Genomic DNA, 17,772 nt, shown 5'->3' on the forward strand with positions numbered 1-17,772 from the left:
TTAACCCATAGCAGTTAAACACACAGAGCATTGTATTACGGCACTATTGCTTGCATACTGACACATGAGCACTTTTTTTGCACTTTTAGTTCCCTTTAATTTGTTATAGTTTAATTAAAGGGACAGTCTATTCAAGAAATGTTATTGTTTAAAAAGATAATCTCTTTAATACCCATTCCCCAGTTTTGCATAGCCAACACGGTTATATTACTATACTTTTTACCTTTGTGATTACCTTGTATCTAAACTTCAGTGCTTTTGGCAGACTTGCATTTTAGCCAATCAGTGCTTACTCATAAATAACTCTATGGGAGTGAGCACAATGTTATCTATATGGCACACACAGTAGGGCTATCTAACTGTGAAAAACTGTCAAAATGCACCGAGATGAGAGATGGCCTTCAATGACTTAGAAATTAGCATATGAACCTACCTAGGTTTAGCTTTCAACAAAAAATACAAATAGAACAAAGTAAATTTGATGTTAAAAGTAATTTGGAAAGTTGTTTAAAATTGAATTGATTCATGAAAGTTTAATTTTGACTGCACTGTCCCTTTAACTGCTGCAAAAAAAATTATTTACTTTCAAAATATGCAGATCTATAAAATGCAAGTTAAAGGGACAGTCTACTTGAAAATTGTTATCGTTTAAAAAGATAATGCCTTTATTATCCATTCCCCAGTTTTGCATAACCAACACAGTTATATTAATATACGTTTTGCCTCTGTGATTACCTATATCTAAGCTTCTGCAGACTGCACCCTTATCTCAGTGTTTTGGTTTTTTGTTGTTTTTTTTCGCTTTGTACAGTCTTGCATTTTAGCCAATTAGTACTGTTTCTTGTGAACCCACTATCATTTTCCATGGGAGTGAGCACAATATTATCTAAATAGCACGCATGAACTAGCAATGCCTGGCTGCAGTGCAAGATTGTAGAAAGCTAAAATAAATAAATAAAGTACTTCTATAAGGGCTGCCTGCAGGGGCTTAGAAATATGCCATGTTTACAGTTATAAAGTATATTAATATAACAATGTTGGTTGTGCAAAGCTGGGGAATGGGTAGTAAAGGCGTTATCTATCTTTTTAAACAATAATAAAATCCAGTAGACTGTCCCTTTGATGCAGCACTTCTTTGCATTAACTTTAATGATTTCATGCTATCCTGCTTTATTACTATTTTCGTTTAAAGAGTGACAGTAGCTCTTCATGAACTGTCTATTTAGCCAAGGATATGAACCTATCTGCCTTTCATTGTAGGGTTCGAGAGAGGGAAGGATGAAGCCTTACCGAGCAAAGAAGATTCTTCCAACTCCATGTCCAAAAGCAAAGTAAGTCTTATTTACTTAATTACACAAATTTCTGCTATATAGTAATGTGTTAAAGGGATAGAAACCCAAAATGTTTCATTCACGATTGAGCTAGAGCGTGCAATTTTACACAGCTTTCTAATTTACTTCTATCAAATTTTTTTCATTCTCTTGGTATCTCTTGTTGAAAGCAGGGACGTTTGCTTAGGAGCCGGCCCATTTCTGGAACACAATATGACAGCAGTTTGCAAGAATATTATCCATTTGCAAGAGCACTGTATGTCAGCACTATTTCCTGGCCATGTAGTGCTCCAGATGCCTACCTAGGTATCTCTTCAACAAAGACTATCAAGGGAATGAAGCTAATTTGATAATAGAACTACATTGGAAACTTTTTTAAATGGTTTGCTCTATCTGAACCATAAAAGAAAATGTTTGGCTTCATATCCCTTTAAGCTTTTATGCTTCAAATAGAGCATCCAATTTTAAACTGCATCCCAGTTTACTTATATTATCTAACGTGTTTCATTTTTGCTGTGAGATACACAAAATAGACCTAATACTACCACAAAACCAACATGGGCATTGTAATTGAATTATGAATTGCACTATTTGGCATCATCTTTAACAGATCCCAGATTAACAGTAAAGCACATAAAGGGTAGGGTACTTACAAGTAAGCTTCCCTATTTGTCTAGAGATTGGCACAAGGGGCATGTAACAGGTGTACATTTAGAATAAAATAAATACCTGTATATAAATTCTATTTATTTTTTATTGAAAATGTTCCATAAACCTTTAAAAAAAAAAAAAAAAAAACATAATCCCATAATGTCTATTTTTTTGTATATTCACAGAAAAATGAACATGCTGATGAGACATTGATGTATGTCACATGACTTTAGTTGAGAAAAATGACCATTACAATGTATAATCAGTTGTGAATACGGTTAAAAAAACAACCTGATGTCTTTATCTATGTATTTACTTGGTATACAATCAATAACACAGTATTATATGGAGAGAATAACACAGTATCATATGGTAATGGTTAGGTTAACTTTAATATGTTTTGGGAATTTGATTGCTTCATTAAAGGGACACTCAAGTCAAAATTAAACTTTCGTGATTCAGATAGAACATGCAATTTTAAACAACTTTCCAATTTTCTTCCATTAAAGTAACGGTAATATATATAGTTGTAGAAGCATGATTCTAATAATAGAGCTGATAACTAGTGGAGTCACTAACTTTATTTAAAAAAAAGTCACTTAGGTATTTATATGATATGATTCTTACTATTGTATCATGGCATCCGTTCACTCCGCCTCCTTGTTGTTCCTGGTTTGTGCACAGCGCATTAGAGAGTGTTCCCACCTGATCTCTGCGTATGCCTGACGCTCTGCTGACGTGCTTGCTATGACGTGCGCAAAGTTCAAAAGCCAGCTCAATTGTATTTGGATGCTGTTATAATTGAGCTCTGGAAGGTTGAGAAGATCCATGACGTATTGAAAGCATAGGCAAAAGAACTGTTTGTTTTCTTTCTAAATGCAAACATGCCAAAATGCCTCAAATCTCATTGGACAACAGCGATAACGTCATGGGGGGGGGGGTATTGCACTTAGTGGCGGGGCTGCCGGAGCACACAATATATACTGAGCAGGTTGATTTACAATACAATAGTAAACTGGATTGTTGAACGTTTTTATGAATGAATCACAGTTATTTATATAGTTGCATCGATTGATGTTAGACAGGCTTGTTGCATTTACCATCACTTGTGCACAGTCTTTTTATATTTACACTTTTTGAGTCACCAGCTCCTACTGAGCATGTGCAAGAAGTCACAGTATATACATATATGCATTTGTGATTGGCTGATGGTTGTCACATGATGCAGTGGGAGTGGAAATAGACATAATTTTAAAAATTGTCTGAAAAAAAAAAAATCTACTTCTCATTTGAAGTTCAGAACAAAGGGAATAACCCAATAGGGGGCGCTACTAAGAACGGTGTACAATATATATGTAGGCCTACGTGACCATATGTGGATGTTTCAGACCAAAAATCAACAAAGTACTAATATAGCATAGATACAATATAAGTGTGTGTATTCACAATATTATACCCAGTCCTAGATCAGGATGAAAGACAAATATACAAAGTCCAGGATAACCCGATCTGGTATAGGTATCTGTCTTCTATGGAACTGAAGGCAGCACTCGATCTTCACCCTCCAAAGGTTATAAATCTAGAATCAAACACAGGAAAGAGGCGCCGTATGTGTGAATCTGAAGAAGCCAGCGACAAATATAAGACATGTGCAGGGTACTCACAATGTGGAAAGGCACTCCAATGTCTTTTTTTTTGAAAAAAGACATTTAGTTTATTTTCCTCTCCCATTTAACATAACACACGTACAAACCCTGCAAGCCTATCAGGGTATGGTATGAGAAGTGTGCAGGTGTATCAACTAATGGGCAATTAAACAAAGGGCCTTTGTGATTGGTTTCTTTTGTCATGAAGGGTGGGGCAGTACAGGTAGCTCAGGTCTTTATAAGATGTTTATGTAGAGTTAGAACACATGCCTGAGGAAACGGTTGACACCGAGAAACGCGTTGCATGCCACTTACTTACTGTGCATGAGGAATATATGTATTTTATTGTTTTTAATTTTTATTAAAATCCCTTTTTTTAATCATATATCCTCATTGCAATTGTTCATTTCTGAGCTACCTGCCAATCCTGACTGCTGCCTAGTATCCTGCTTCATACCCTACACAGCTAGCTGGGTTGCTGAGAAAGCCAGCCTGCCTCTACTGGCACAACTGAGTGCCGCCACAGAATGTGAGTACCCTGCACAGATTGCCTATTTACCTGTGTACTCCTTCAGATTCACACAGTGGTGTGCCTGTGTTTGCACCTAGCTCCTGTTCCCATATTGCTGGATCCAGTATACACAGTCCGTTAAGACATAGAGTCCTCTACCTTGGGTATCCTGGTTAGCCGGTCCAGCCAGCTGGTTTGCTGTGAATACCAGCCTGCCCCTACAGGCTCATTTGAAGTTCAGACTATGTGCTATTGCATTGTCTTGTTATCATGCATTTGTTAATTGTGCAAATCTGATGTATTTACTGGTCCTTTAATATACATTAAGTTAAAGGGACAGTCTACTTCAGAATTTTGATTGTTTAAAAAGATAGATAATCCCTTTATTATCCATTCCCCAGTTTTGCATAACCAACACGGTTATATTAATATACTTTTTTACCTCTGTGATTACCTTGTATCTAAGTCTCTGCAGACTGCCCTTTATTTCAGCTCTTTTTAAAGATTTGCATTTTAGCCAATCAGTGCCCTCTCATAAGTAACTCCACATGCGTGAGCACAATGTTATCTATATGGCACACATTAACTAACACCCTCCAGCTGTGAAAAACTGTCAAATGCATTAAGATAAGAGGTGGCCTTCAGGTGCTTAGAAAATAGCATATGAGCCAACCTAGGTTTAGCTTGCAAATAAGAATACCAAGAGAACAAAGCAAATCTGATCATAAAAGTAAATTGAAAGTTGTTTAAAATGACTTGCCGTATCTGAATCGTGAAAGTTTCATTTGGACTAGACTGTCCCTTTCATTGAAGTGACAAGTGATATGTTCTATATTGAACTGTATGGGTTACATTTATATGACTCATTGGGATGTTACATTTCTAGAACAAGCATAAAACATGTTGAAGTAAATATTATATAACAAAGCTCATATGTAAGTATGTGTAGATTTAGATTGATAACAATTATTGTACTTGCATTGTCTGTTTAATGGTACTTGTCGCACAATTGGTAGGGTACTGGCATCAGTTTGTCTGAAGTTTTCATAATGATAACACCTTTGACTTTTTGCCTTTCTCTGGTTACTTTTTTATTCTTAATTTTTGTTATTATTTATAGTCTGAGTCCAAATTATACAATGGTTCTGAAAAGGATATTGCATCTGCCTCAAGCAAACTTACAAAAAAGGAGTCTCTTAAGGTAAATTGCTAGACACATTTACAAACCTTAAAGGGGCATTAGTCATATTGCATATATAGATACATATATATCTTCATTGCAGTAAATCTGTATAAACTATAAATGTTTTAAAGCATAGTACATACCTCTTGATAACCCTCACATATGTTTACCTAATCCATTTGCAGTAGTCAGATAGTTATAGATTTTAAAATGAGTTGCTATATTAATCAAGCAATCACTGTGTAGAATGTTGCATTCTGCAGAATGTACTCTAGCATCTTAGGGTTCAGCGGAAAACCCCAAATTTTCACATTTAAATTACTACAATAGTGTCCACTTCAATTCTAGTGATCTGCTTGGCATTAAAGATCTTTTCAGCATGTTGTAAATCAGGATATGCAACTAGCTTTTATACTTATGTTTGTGCTGTATAAAGCTTGTTTTGATTAAATTGGTTCCCTATTTGTAAACCCATGTTAGGTTCAGAAGAAGAACTATAGGGAAGAAAAGAAGCGAGCCACAAAAGAACTGCTCAGTACAATCACAGACCCCTCTGTTATTGTTATGGCCGATTGGCTTAAGGTGAGTTTCCATCACGAATAAGTAACCCCCGGAGGCCTTAGAATGGGAATGAGAGCTTTTTATGTTGTGAATAAGTTGGAATGCCATGTCAAATTGTAAGAACTTTATTAAGAAATTGTAGTGAGCAAGTAAAAATTTAGGCTGTATCATATATTTATTATTAAAGGGACACTGAACCCAATTTTTTTTCTTTCTTGATTCTGGTAGAGCATGCAATTTTAAGCAACTTTCTAATTTACTCCTATTATCAAATTTTCTTCATTCTCTTGGTATCTTTATTTGAAATGCAAGAATGTAAGTTTAGATGCCAGCCCATTTTTGGTGAATAACTTGGGTTATTCTTGCTGATTGGTGGATAAATCCATCCACCAATAAAAAAGTGCTGCCCAGAGGTCTGAACCAAAAAAGAAGCTTAGATGCCTTATTTTTCAAATAAAGCTAGCAAGTGAACGAAGAAAAAATGATAATAGGAGTAAATTAGAAAGTTGCTTAAAATTGCATGCTCTATATGAATCACGAAAGAAAAAATTTGGGTTCAGTGTCCCTTTAAGTAGGCACTCCTGACTGAATAGCGACTTTTTTACCCTGACTGGTAAAGTATAGTGATATTTTTCCAGCTTATTGTTTGTATGTATGCCTCTGTGTGCTTATGAACTATAAAATTAATATTTAACGTGCAGATATAGATATAATAAGAAAATGCTAAATTCAGGACCAGCCCAGGTTTCTAAGATTACCTGGGTTGAGGGGAGGTAATTACCATGGTTACTGACCAGCTGATTATTCTGCCTGTGCTCTAGTTCAGAAATATAATGAATATCTGGCCTGTTAGATATCCCTTAGGACTTGAATTGAGAAGCAATGCATCAGAGCATTTTCATATTTACAACATTGTTTGCCTAGTTTAAAGGGACACTGAACCCACATTTTTTTTCTTTGATGATTCAGATAGAGCATGAAATTTTAAGCAACTTTCTAATTTACTCCTATTATCAATTTTTCTTTGTTCTCTAGCTATCTTTATTTTAAAAGCAGGAATGTAAATCTTAGCAGCCAGCCCATTTTAGGTTCAGCACCATGGATAGTGCTTACTTATTGCAGGCTTACATTTACCTACCAATAAGCAAGCATAACCCAGGTTCTCAACCAAAAATGGGCCGGCTCCTATGCATCACATTCCTGCTTTTTAAATAAAGATAGCAAGAGAGCGAAGAAAGATTGACAATAGGAGTAAATTAGAAAGTTGCTTAAAATTGCATGCTCTATCTGAATCATGAAAGGAAAAATTTGGATTTAGTATCCCTCTAAGTCAGCTCTGGACTGGCGGTACACTACTGGTCAAGAGTTGAACATGACCACTGAGCCAAACAGGGGCATTATATAATATATGTCAAAGTGGTAGTTACTGATTGTGTTCAGCGCAGAATCAGTAGTGTGTTGCCTCTTTTAATATGACAATTCACTCAGCCAAGCTGTTAAGAGTTGATTCTATTCAAAGCTGCTGCGGGAAACCCTTTCAAGTGAGCTGGACTATCTCTCCCACCCTCCACTGGGAGGTTGATTTCTGCAGTCACCTCTTGTTTACAAAACTTTTCTATAACATTTACATTTTTAGTGTAGGTGGTAATTTCAACAAGCAAAACCAGGTGTTTAACATAACGATATAAAGGTAACAACACTATTTCTAACCAACTTAATACACCCCAGCAGGTAAAATGGACTATTGTGAACACATTAAATGAGATTTTTTTTACAGTACATTGTCCCTTTAACCCCTTTGTGAGTGTTAAATACATAGTTATTAGCAAGAACTAGTGCAATAAGAAAATGTTCCGACTCAGCTTTAAAGGGAAATAATAGTCAAAATTAAAGTGTGCACTAGTGCATTTCAATTTTAAATAGACGAATTTCTGCACTATGTCTGTATTAGGAAAAATGCTTCTAGTTAAAGCTTTTTGAATGAGGGTACGCAGGAGATATACATATGCAATTGCTTTTACTAATAGCATATTGCTAATACACATGTATTACAAAAATACTTTCATTCAAAAAAAAATTTTTTTTTTTCCAACTGACTTTATTTACGTAAATAAAAGTGCAATATGGGAGATGCAGACTTTTATGCTTTTTAAGCTTTACAAATGAAATGATACTGATAAGCACCTATTTCAGTTTTTAATAATCAGTCTTCTTTCAGAACATTGCGAAACTGTGAGTTGTCATTCTTATTTGAATGCTTTTAAATAGATAGCTTTTTACCTATGTTGAAATATTATTTTCCATGTCATTAGTGTTGCACATTTTATGTAGATTCGTGGAACGTTGAAGAGCTGGACAAAGCTTTGGTGTGTGTTAAAACCTGGAGTGCTGTTAATCTACAAAACAAACAAAAATGGCCAATGGGTTGGGACTGTGCTCTTAAATGCTTGTGAGATCATTGAAAGACCATCTAAGAAGGACGGATTCTGCTTCAAACTCTTCCACCCCTTAGAGCAGTCAATCTGGGCAGTCAAGGTAAGGCATCTGCATCATGAGTGGTGGCTGCATCTAAACTATAATTAATATTACCAATTTCAGCCACCTGGCCTTGTTTGCTTATAATCACTATTTCATGTGGACAGCAGTAAAACTTTCTCTACTTCCTTCTCTATCTCTCCTCTCTCTCTCCTCTGTCTCTTTCTTTTTCTATTATATCTCTCCATTCTCTCTCATTCTATCTCCCCCTCTTTTTATCTCATCCTCTCCTGTATTTCTCTTTCTCCTTCTTTATCTTTCTCCCTCTTCCTTCACTTTCTTCTTTATCTTTCTCCACCTTCACTTTCTCCTTTATCTTTCTCCCTCTTCCTTCACCTTCACTTTCTCCTTTATCTTTCTCCCCTTCACTTTCTCCTTTATCTTTCTCCCTCTTCCTTCACCTTCACTTTCTGCTTTATCTTTCTCCCCTTCACTTTCTCCTTTATCTTTCTCCCTCTTCCTTCACCTTCACATTCTCCTTTATCTTTCTCCACCTTCACTTTCTCTTTTATCTCCTTTATCTTTCTCCCTCTTCCTTCACCTTCACTTTCTCCTTTATCTTTCTCCCTCTTCCTTCACCTTCACTTTCTCCTTTATCTTTCTCCACCTTCACTTTCTCCTTTATCTTTCTCCCTCTTCCTTCACCTTCACTTTCTCCTTTATCTTTCTCCCTCTTCCTTCACCTTCACTTTCTCCTTTATCTTTCTCCCTCTTCCTTCACATTCACATTCTCCTTTATCTTTCTCCACCTTCACTTTCTCCTTTATCTTTCTCCCTCTTCCTACACCTTCACTCTTTACTTCAGTTTCTCATTTTCTCTTTCCCTCCTTTCTCCTTTATCTTTCTTATTCTCTCCTCTCTTCTTCTGTCTTTCTCCCTCTTTTCTCACACTTTCTCTCTTTCTCTCTTCTCTCTTTCTCTCTCCTCTCTTTCTCCTCTTCTTCCTCTTTCTCATTCCCTGTCTACCTCTCTTCCGCATCTTGTTTGGCTATTAATGAAGTAATGAACAATTTAACCAAATGAGGATTGCGCTAAAATAAGCTATTTATTTCTTTCCTATGGCATGGAGAGTCCACAAAACTTTCTAGTGACTAGTGGGATATTCACTCCTGGCCAGCAGGATGAGGCAAAGGGCACCCCAGCAGAGCTGTTAAGTATCACTTTTCTTACCCGTAACCCAAAGTCATCCTCTTTGCCTTGATCACGGGAGGATGGCGAAGATGGTGTCTGAAGATTTTTTTTTTATTTAAAGAATTTTTATTGAGGTTAAATACAAAATCCATGCGATATTTCAAAGATGTGTGACTACAGAAAAGAAAAAATCAAAACAGGCATAATGTTCCAAATATAAAATCATATCGATATCATCACGCAGAGATTCAAGTATGCATAAAATAAACTAAACCTCAAATTATCACATTTTTCTTGCTTTTAAATGTACTGAAAACATATATATTAGAATGTAATATCTGAATCAACCATTCTTCCCTTTGTTACAGTACAGACAATACAATGATTATAAAACCTGTAGCGCAAAGAAATATTGACTTAAATTGAGGGAGCATATATAAAACTAGTAAAAAGTCAAATATAACGTATATAATAAAATATGATTGTATATGCTGTATTTTGCAAGGGAAACCGCACAAGCAATACTCACATATGCCAGAGTGTAACATATGGGGAGGGGGGGTAGGAGACCAGTCATTGAACAGTATAAAGAAAGATAGGAGCAAGCTTTTATAATGCCTATTAGCAGAAGGAGTACTACTGGAGATTAATGGGTGATAATCAGAGTAGAAAGACCTCTAAATACATTTTGAGACTGTTTCTGAGCTGGTATAATATATTAAAATGTAGTTTATATTATTTCAAGGTAAAAGTGAGGTTGACTATACCAACAACAACAAAAAAGACTCTGGAGTATACATCAACATCTGTGAAAGTGAAATACAATAGGTCTGTGCTATTGTTATATAGAGAATACATTTGTAACTGTAAATATAAAAAAGAAAATTATTTTCTTCTTTCTTGAACCAACCCTGCCGACTGGGTATAGGCCCTGTACCCAGCAGCAGGTGGCTATTTCAGTTATTAGGGAACTACCACAATAAAAGCTACACAAACCTCACAGACTTTGTATGTTCTCTCTTTACCTAGTGAACATAAATACTACATAGGTCATGTAGTAACCTATAAGTTAATTTACTAAATTATCTCAAATAAGCTCAACTAACAGAAATATATCATGAGTAGACATTATCTGAGGTATGCATGTAAGTGGTAAACATTCCAACATTTAGCCTCATATTGTAAAAGCCATCTATCCGGACTAGTATATAAAATGAGTAGTATAGACAACACTAGCTCACCAAAATTGGCTGCAACACTCGTTTCTGTGGACAATTTCAGTCAGACTTATCTCATTGCCATCAAACAGTGTAGCATGGGGAATATAAGATATTGTTCCCTGTCTCAATAGAGTAAGGTGAGAGGCTAAATGTAGCGAAGAAGTAGATCTAATTAATAGCTACCAATATGTTAGATGCCATGATAAATTGCTTGATTAGCCTGAATCGCTGGTATAGATGATGCTATGAGTGGTTGAATAGTTTAGTTGTTGAGACTGTTGAGAATGCAAGATTTGGGGGATCAGTCAAGGTAATTACAACTACATGTAATATTGTGTAGATAGGAACAATGGATATCATATAGTAGTCTCCTATATATATGTTCCTATATTAATGTATACTAGAACAATAGAGAACACCACATAGTGTAGAGTTGTAAACTAGATTCCAGAATTAGTAATTATTATACGGATAAAGCAGTATGTCTTTAAGAATTAATAGGGCAGATACTGATTTAATACATGGTAAGCAACTACAAAACCTATATAGATTATGTACTAGGAGAGGTGACTGTAAATATAACAAAGTAAAGAAATGTTTATATAGTATAGGAGCCTTACTAAAGTAACATTAACATCTTAGTCTTGTCTCCACTTTCAATTGGTATACAAAAATAATTGAGAGGGATCTGGGCTGTAGCTAAATAGATTAAATACTACCTGTATAAAAAACAATACACTAACCAACATAACAGCTTTAGAACATACAGTAAGTGTTCTGAACAGTCTCAGTTGCCACCGTTCATTTCACCAATAACAACAGTCCCACATATATCATACAAAAGTCCTTGTGAGACTCTTGCAGGTGAGGACCCATTCCATAGCCACAGTCTGAACTCTTGGGAGGCTGTCAATCCCTCAGGGTATCTGTGAAAGGTATGCCTCCAGGATCCCACTGCAGATTCAGTAAATGCACATAGCGGTGGTGGCAGCTGGGCTGTTGAATTGGGTGGTAGTTTACACCGAGCCGACAGCCAGAAATATCTTGGATGCAGAACATAACCACCTTCCAGGGTCTTCACCGTCCCGAGGACACCGGAAGTCTGGGACAACAAAGGAAATGGTAGGTAAATGAGAAGGAGAACGTGCCAAATCTGAGTTACTGTTTCACTGCTCCGCAGTTTAGATTGCAAATCCCCAACCATTAAGTCACTCTGGAATCCCAGGGAAACGGGCAGTAAGCGCCGGGGCCCCAAGGCGCCGCCGTTCCCGAACTCTACCTGAACATAATCAAGGGGGATCGTATGCGCAGCAGTTTCATAGTTCCTTGGCAATGAAGGAGGTGACTCGCATTCTCCAGTGGGCGGAGTCTCACAATTGCTCTGCCATCCACATACCAGGGGTGGACAACAGGGAGGCAGATTTTCTGAGCAGGCAGACTTTTCATCCTGGAGAGTGGGTTCTCCACCCAAAGGTTTTCACAATGATTGTTGTTGGATCTGATGGTGTCTCGTCAAAACGCCAATCTTTCAAAGTACGGTTCAAGGTCAAGAGATCTTCCAGCCGTTCTGGTAGATGTTCTAGCGGTTCCTTGGAGCTTTAATCTAGCATACCTGTTTCCGCTGTATGTGTTGCTTCCATGAGTAATTGCTTGCATCAAACAGGAGAGAGCTTCTGTGATTGCAGGATATGGTTCGCAGACCTGGTGACGATGTCATCTCTTCCGCCCTGGAGGTTACCTTTCAGGAACGACCTTCTTCAGGGTTCCTTTCTTCATCCAAATCCGGTTTCTCTGAAGCTGACTGCTTTGAGATTGAACGTCTAAGTTTGGCTAGACGTGGCTTCTCTGAGAAAGTCATAGATACTATTCTTCAGGCTCGTAAACCAGGTACTTGCAGAATTTACCATAGGGTATGGTGTAAATACCTTCATTGGTGTGATTCAAAGGGTTTTTCTTGGAACAAAGTAAGGGTTCCTCAAATTTTGGCTTTTCTTCAGGAGGGCCTGGAGAAGGGTTTGTCAGTCAGTACTTTGAAGGGTCAGGTTTCTGCACTGTCAATTCTTCTGCATAAACGTCTTGCAGTTCTGCCAGATGTTAATTCTTTTGTTTAGGCCTTGGCTAGAATCAGGCCTGTGTTTAAATCTGTTTCTCCTCCTTGGAGCCTTAACCTTGTTCTTAGAGTTTTGAAGCAGGCTCCGTTTGAGCCGATGCATTCTTCTAATATTAATTTACTATCTTGGAAGGTTTTGTTTCTTCTTGCTATTTCTTCTGCTCACAGAGTTTCCGAAGTTTCGGCTCTGCAGTGTGATTCCCCTAACCTTATTTTTCTTGCTTATAAGACGGTCCTTCGTTCTAAGCTGGGGTTTCTCCATAAGATAGTGTCGGATCGCAGTATTAATCAGGAAATTGTTGTTCCTTCTTTTTGTCCTACTCTTCTTCCCAGAAGGAACGTCTTTTGCATAACTTGTATGTTGTGTATGTTAAATTTTATCTTCAAGCAACTAAAGATTTTCAGCAGACTTCTGCCCTGTTGGTTGTTTCCTCTGGTAGGTGTATCGGTCAGAAGGCCACTTCTACCACTCTTTCTGTCTGGTTGAGAAGTGTTATCCGTTTAGCTTATGAGACAGCTGGACAGCGGCCTCCTGAGAGAATTACGACTCATTCCACTAGAGCTGTTTCTTCTGTGGAGCAAATTTGTAAGGCGGCCACTTGGTCCTCCATACATACTTTTTCCAAATCAAAAAAGTATATTGTATCCATATATTGTATTGATGTTCCGGATCCTTTTCAATCCTTTACTCACAGTGGCTGTAATCAGAATGATCCGTTAGTCTTCGTCACGGAATTAGATCACGTGACCGGTTTCAACCAATCGTCGGTGGATGTATATGGATTTGAATCCCAGTTTTGGATACCATATGTTAATATAATAAATACATACATACAAACTATCGTATTTTAGCCAGTGTCTCTAATCTTGCTAGTAGAGTAGCAAGTCGCTCGGATATATACTACAGACCCATCAAACCTACGATTGGTTAAAACCGGTCATGTGATCTAATTCTGTGACGAAGACTAACAGATCATTCTGATTACAGCCACAGTGAGTAAAGGATTGTAAAATTGTAAAAGTATCTGGAACATCGATACAATATACACTGACTACCATAAGATCCACAATTTGTTTCTTTCATCAAGGAGAGACTTGTTACACTTATCAAGGATAGACTTTTTAAATATTATGGATAAGATTATCCACTGAGATTATGCACTGATTTTATTGTATATTTTATATTGATATATTGTGCAATTAATACGTTTGAAATGGATGCATCCGATTTTTTATATGTTTAATTTTGTTATTAATCATTTTTATTACTAAATATGGGAAATGAATAGCTTCTTTTAGCGCCATCCTCATTTGGTTAAATTGTTCTTTATTTTATCTACTAGTTAGGAGATCTAGCAGATTGTAGAGGATAGAGCATTATTCGCACAGAAGGAACTAGGTATTTGTGTGTAGTAAAGCTCATCTCACTCATTATCCCTCATTCTCTCTCTCCTCCTTTGGTCTACATCTGTCACGCATTCTGTCTTCCTCTTGGGTGTATGTGAAGTCAAGCAGTAGTATATACAGGAAAAGGAGAGGAGTTATCTACAAATCTTATTATAATATTATAATGAACAATAGGCGTTACTATACATATATGAATTTAAATTTGCTGAAACAAACAAAAAAAAAGGGATGAAAATACCCTGTCTTACATGAAAAGCAACTGCTTCCATGTTGACTCAGTGAAAATCGTTTCCTTAGCAAAAGCAAGCCTGAACGGTCCTCTTCACCTAATCATATGGTATCCTAACCTATCCAACACTATAATATACTTAAATATTTTAACTGTGTTCAGTATTTACTGTTAATCAGTTTGTGGTCCTAATATAGTGTCAGTCACGAGGCGTTCTTCTGCACGTGCCTTAGCCCGCTCTAAGAAGGGTACAAGCTGTAGCACTAATGGTACCTTGAGGTGAGTTAAGGTCTGCACTTTGCTTCAAGGAGTTGTCAGAACAGCTGTTCACAGTGCACTGAATGTAGTAGCGCTATGCATAACACAGGCTGTGAGGCCTGTCTGATAGGTATCACTGTTTGTGGCCCTCACATTGGACATTACCTTGTGGTGTGGGAAGTTATGAAAGGTCACTGAAAGTGCTATTTGGCGTTGGTTAGTCATTTCATCGTGATCTCATTCCTGACCTCCCTGTGTCATTGTGACCCTAGCCTTTTTCCTTAAAAGCCAGAAGAATACTCCAAACTACAGTTCTAAAGGTCAGCAGCCAGATATTCAGCCCAAAAAAAGTAACTCAGCAAGGAAGCAGACACAATGGCACAAACAGGCCAGGGTCACAATGCGATAGAGAGATCAGTAACATCACAGATGACTAACCAACTGTCAAACGGCACTTTCATGGGTGTTTTATAACTGCCTTCTCCGCTTTAGGCGCACTTTCTGCCAAAAGGTTATTTCCTATATCTGGGTCACAGTGCTATCTTCCACACTGTGTTTAGCGCTACTGCAGCTGAGCCCAGCACCACATTTAGCTCACCCTGAATTTGAAATATCGCTACATCCTGTGCTATGTCTGATAAATCCTCCAGGCACAGTATAGACCTTAGTGCAGTAGTGCTACTACCTGCACCCTTCGTACAGTGAGCTAAGGCACAGGTCTCTTCGTACAGTGAGCTAAGCCACAGGTCTCTTCGTACAGTGAGCTAAGCCACAGGTCTCTTCGTACAGTGAGCTAAGGCACAGGTCCCTTCATACAGTGAGCTAAGCCACAGGTCTCTTCGTACAGTGAGCTAAGGCACAGGTCCCTTCATACAGTGAGCTAAGCCACAGGTCTCTTCGTACAGTGAGCTAAGCCACAGGTCTCTTCGTACAGTGAGCTAAGGCACAGGTCCCTTAATACAGTGAGCTAAGGCACAGGTCTCTTCGTACAGTGAGCTAAGCCACAGGTCTCTTCGTACAGTGAGCTAAGCCACAGGTCTCTTCGTACAGTGAGCTAAGCCACAGGTCTCTTCATACAGTGAGCTAAGCCACAGGTCTCTTCGTACAGTGAGCTAAGCCACAGGTCTCTTCGTACAGTGAGCTAAGCCACAGGTCTCTTCATACAGTGAGCTAAGCCACAGTTCTCTTCATACAGTGAGCTAAGCCACAGGTCTCTTCGTACAGTGAGCTAAGCCACAGGTCTCTTCATACAGTGAGCTAAGCCACAGGTCTCTTCATACAGTGAGCTAAGCCACAGGTCTCTTCATACAGTGAGCTAAGCCACAGGTCTCTTCATAAAGTGAGCTAAGCCACAGGTCTCTTCATACAGTGAGCTAAGCCACAGGTCTCTTCATACAGTGAGCTAAGCCACAGGTCTCTTCATACAGTGAGCTAAGCCACAGGTCTCTTCGTACAGTGAGCTAAGCCACAGGTCTCTTCGTACAGTGAGCTAAGCCACAGGTCTCTTCGTACAGTGAGCTAAGGCACAGGTCCCTTTGTACAGTGAGCTAAGGCACAGGTCCCTTTGTACATTGAGCTAAGGCACAGGTCCCTTCATACAGTGAGCTAAGGCACAGGTCTATTCGTACAGTGAGCTAAGGCACAGGTCCCTTTGTACATTGAGCTAAGGCACAGGTCCCTTTGTACAGTGAGCTAAGGCACAAGTCTCTTCGTACAGTGAGCTAAGGCACAGGTCTCTTCATACAGTGAGCTAAGCCACAGGTCTCTTCGTACAGTGAGCTAAGGCACAGGTCCCTTTGTACATTGAGGCTAAGCCAACAGGTCCCTTTGTACAGTGAGCTAAGGCACAGGTCCCTTGTACAGTGAGCTAAGGCACAGTCTCTTCGTACAGTGAGCTAAGCCACAGGTCTCTTCATACAGTGAGCTAAGCCACAGGTCTCTCGTACAGTGAGCTAAGCCACAGGTCTCTTCGTACAGTGAGCTAAGCTCTTCATACAGTGAGCTAAGCCACAGGTCTCTTCGTACAGTGAGCTAAGGCACAGGTCTCTTCGTACAGTGAGCTAAGCCACAGGTCTCTTCATACAGTGAGCTAAGCCACAGGTCTCTTCATACAGTGAGCTAAGCCACAGGTCTCTTCGTACAGTGAGCTAAGCCACAGGTCTCTTCATACAGTGAGCTAAGCCACAGGTCTCTTCATACAGTGAGCTAAGCCACAGGTCTCTTCATACAGTGAGCTAAGCCACAGGTCTCTTCGTACAGTGAGCTAAGCCACAGGTCTCTTCGTACAGTGAGCTAAGCCACAGGTCTCTTCATACAGTGAGCTAAGCCACAGGTCTCTTCGTACAGTGAGCTAAGCCACAGGTCTCTTCGTACAGTGAGCTAAGGCACAGGTCTCTTCGTACAGTGAGCTAAGCCACAGGTCTCTTCGTACAGTGAGCTAAGGCACAGGTCTCTTCGTACAGTGAGCTAAGCCACAGGTCTCTTCGTACAGTGAGCTAAGGCACAGGTCTCTTCATACAGTGAGCTAAGCCACAGGTCTCTTCGTACAGTGAGCTAAGCCACAGGTCTCTTCGTACAGTGAGCTAAGGCACAGGTCCCTTTGTACAGTGAGCTCAGGCACAGGTCCCTTTGTACAGTGAGCTCAGGCACAGGTCCCTTTGTACAGTGAGCTCAGGCACAGGTCCCTTTGTACATTGAGCTAAGGCACAGGTCCCTTTGTACAGTGAGCTAAGGCACAGGTCTCTTCGTACAGTGAGCTAAGCCACAGGTCTCTTCGTACAGTGAGCTAAGGCACAGGTCCCTTTGTACAGTGAGCTAAGCCACAGGTCCCTTTGTACATTGAGCTAAGGCACAGGTCCCTTTGTACAGTGAGCTCAGGCACAGGTCCCTTTGTACATTGAGCTAAGGCACAGGTCCCTTTGTACATTGAGCTAAGGCACAGGTCCCTTTGTACAGTGAGCTCAGGCACAGGTCCCTTTGTACAGTGAGCTCAGGCACAG

The 17,772-nt window shown here is 38.9% G+C and overlaps 1 protein-coding gene across 4 annotated transcripts in view; it reads left to right on the plus strand.

Moving 5' to 3' along the window:
* Nucleotides 1-17,772, plus strand: part of OSBPL8 (oxysterol binding protein like 8) — a 760,079-nt gene that overhangs the window by 647,591 nt on the left and 94,716 nt on the right. For all 4 annotated transcript variants that reach the window (XM_053716764.1, XM_053716766.1, XM_053716765.1 and 1 more), the window contains 4 exons: nt 1,261-1,331; nt 5,260-5,340; nt 5,803-5,904; nt 8,215-8,418. In XM_053716764.1, the coding sequence (XP_053572739.1) occupies nt 1,261-1,331; nt 5,260-5,340; nt 5,803-5,904; nt 8,215-8,418 (458 nt within the window). The remainder of the gene's footprint in view (nt 1-1,260; nt 1,332-5,259; nt 5,341-5,802; nt 5,905-8,214; nt 8,419-17,772) is intronic.

The sequence above is a fragment of the Bombina bombina genome, chromosome 6 (genome assembly GCF_027579735.1).
Source record: "Bombina bombina isolate aBomBom1 chromosome 6, aBomBom1.pri, whole genome shotgun sequence".
NCBI lineage: Eukaryota > Metazoa > Chordata > Amphibia > Anura > Bombinatoridae > Bombina > Bombina bombina.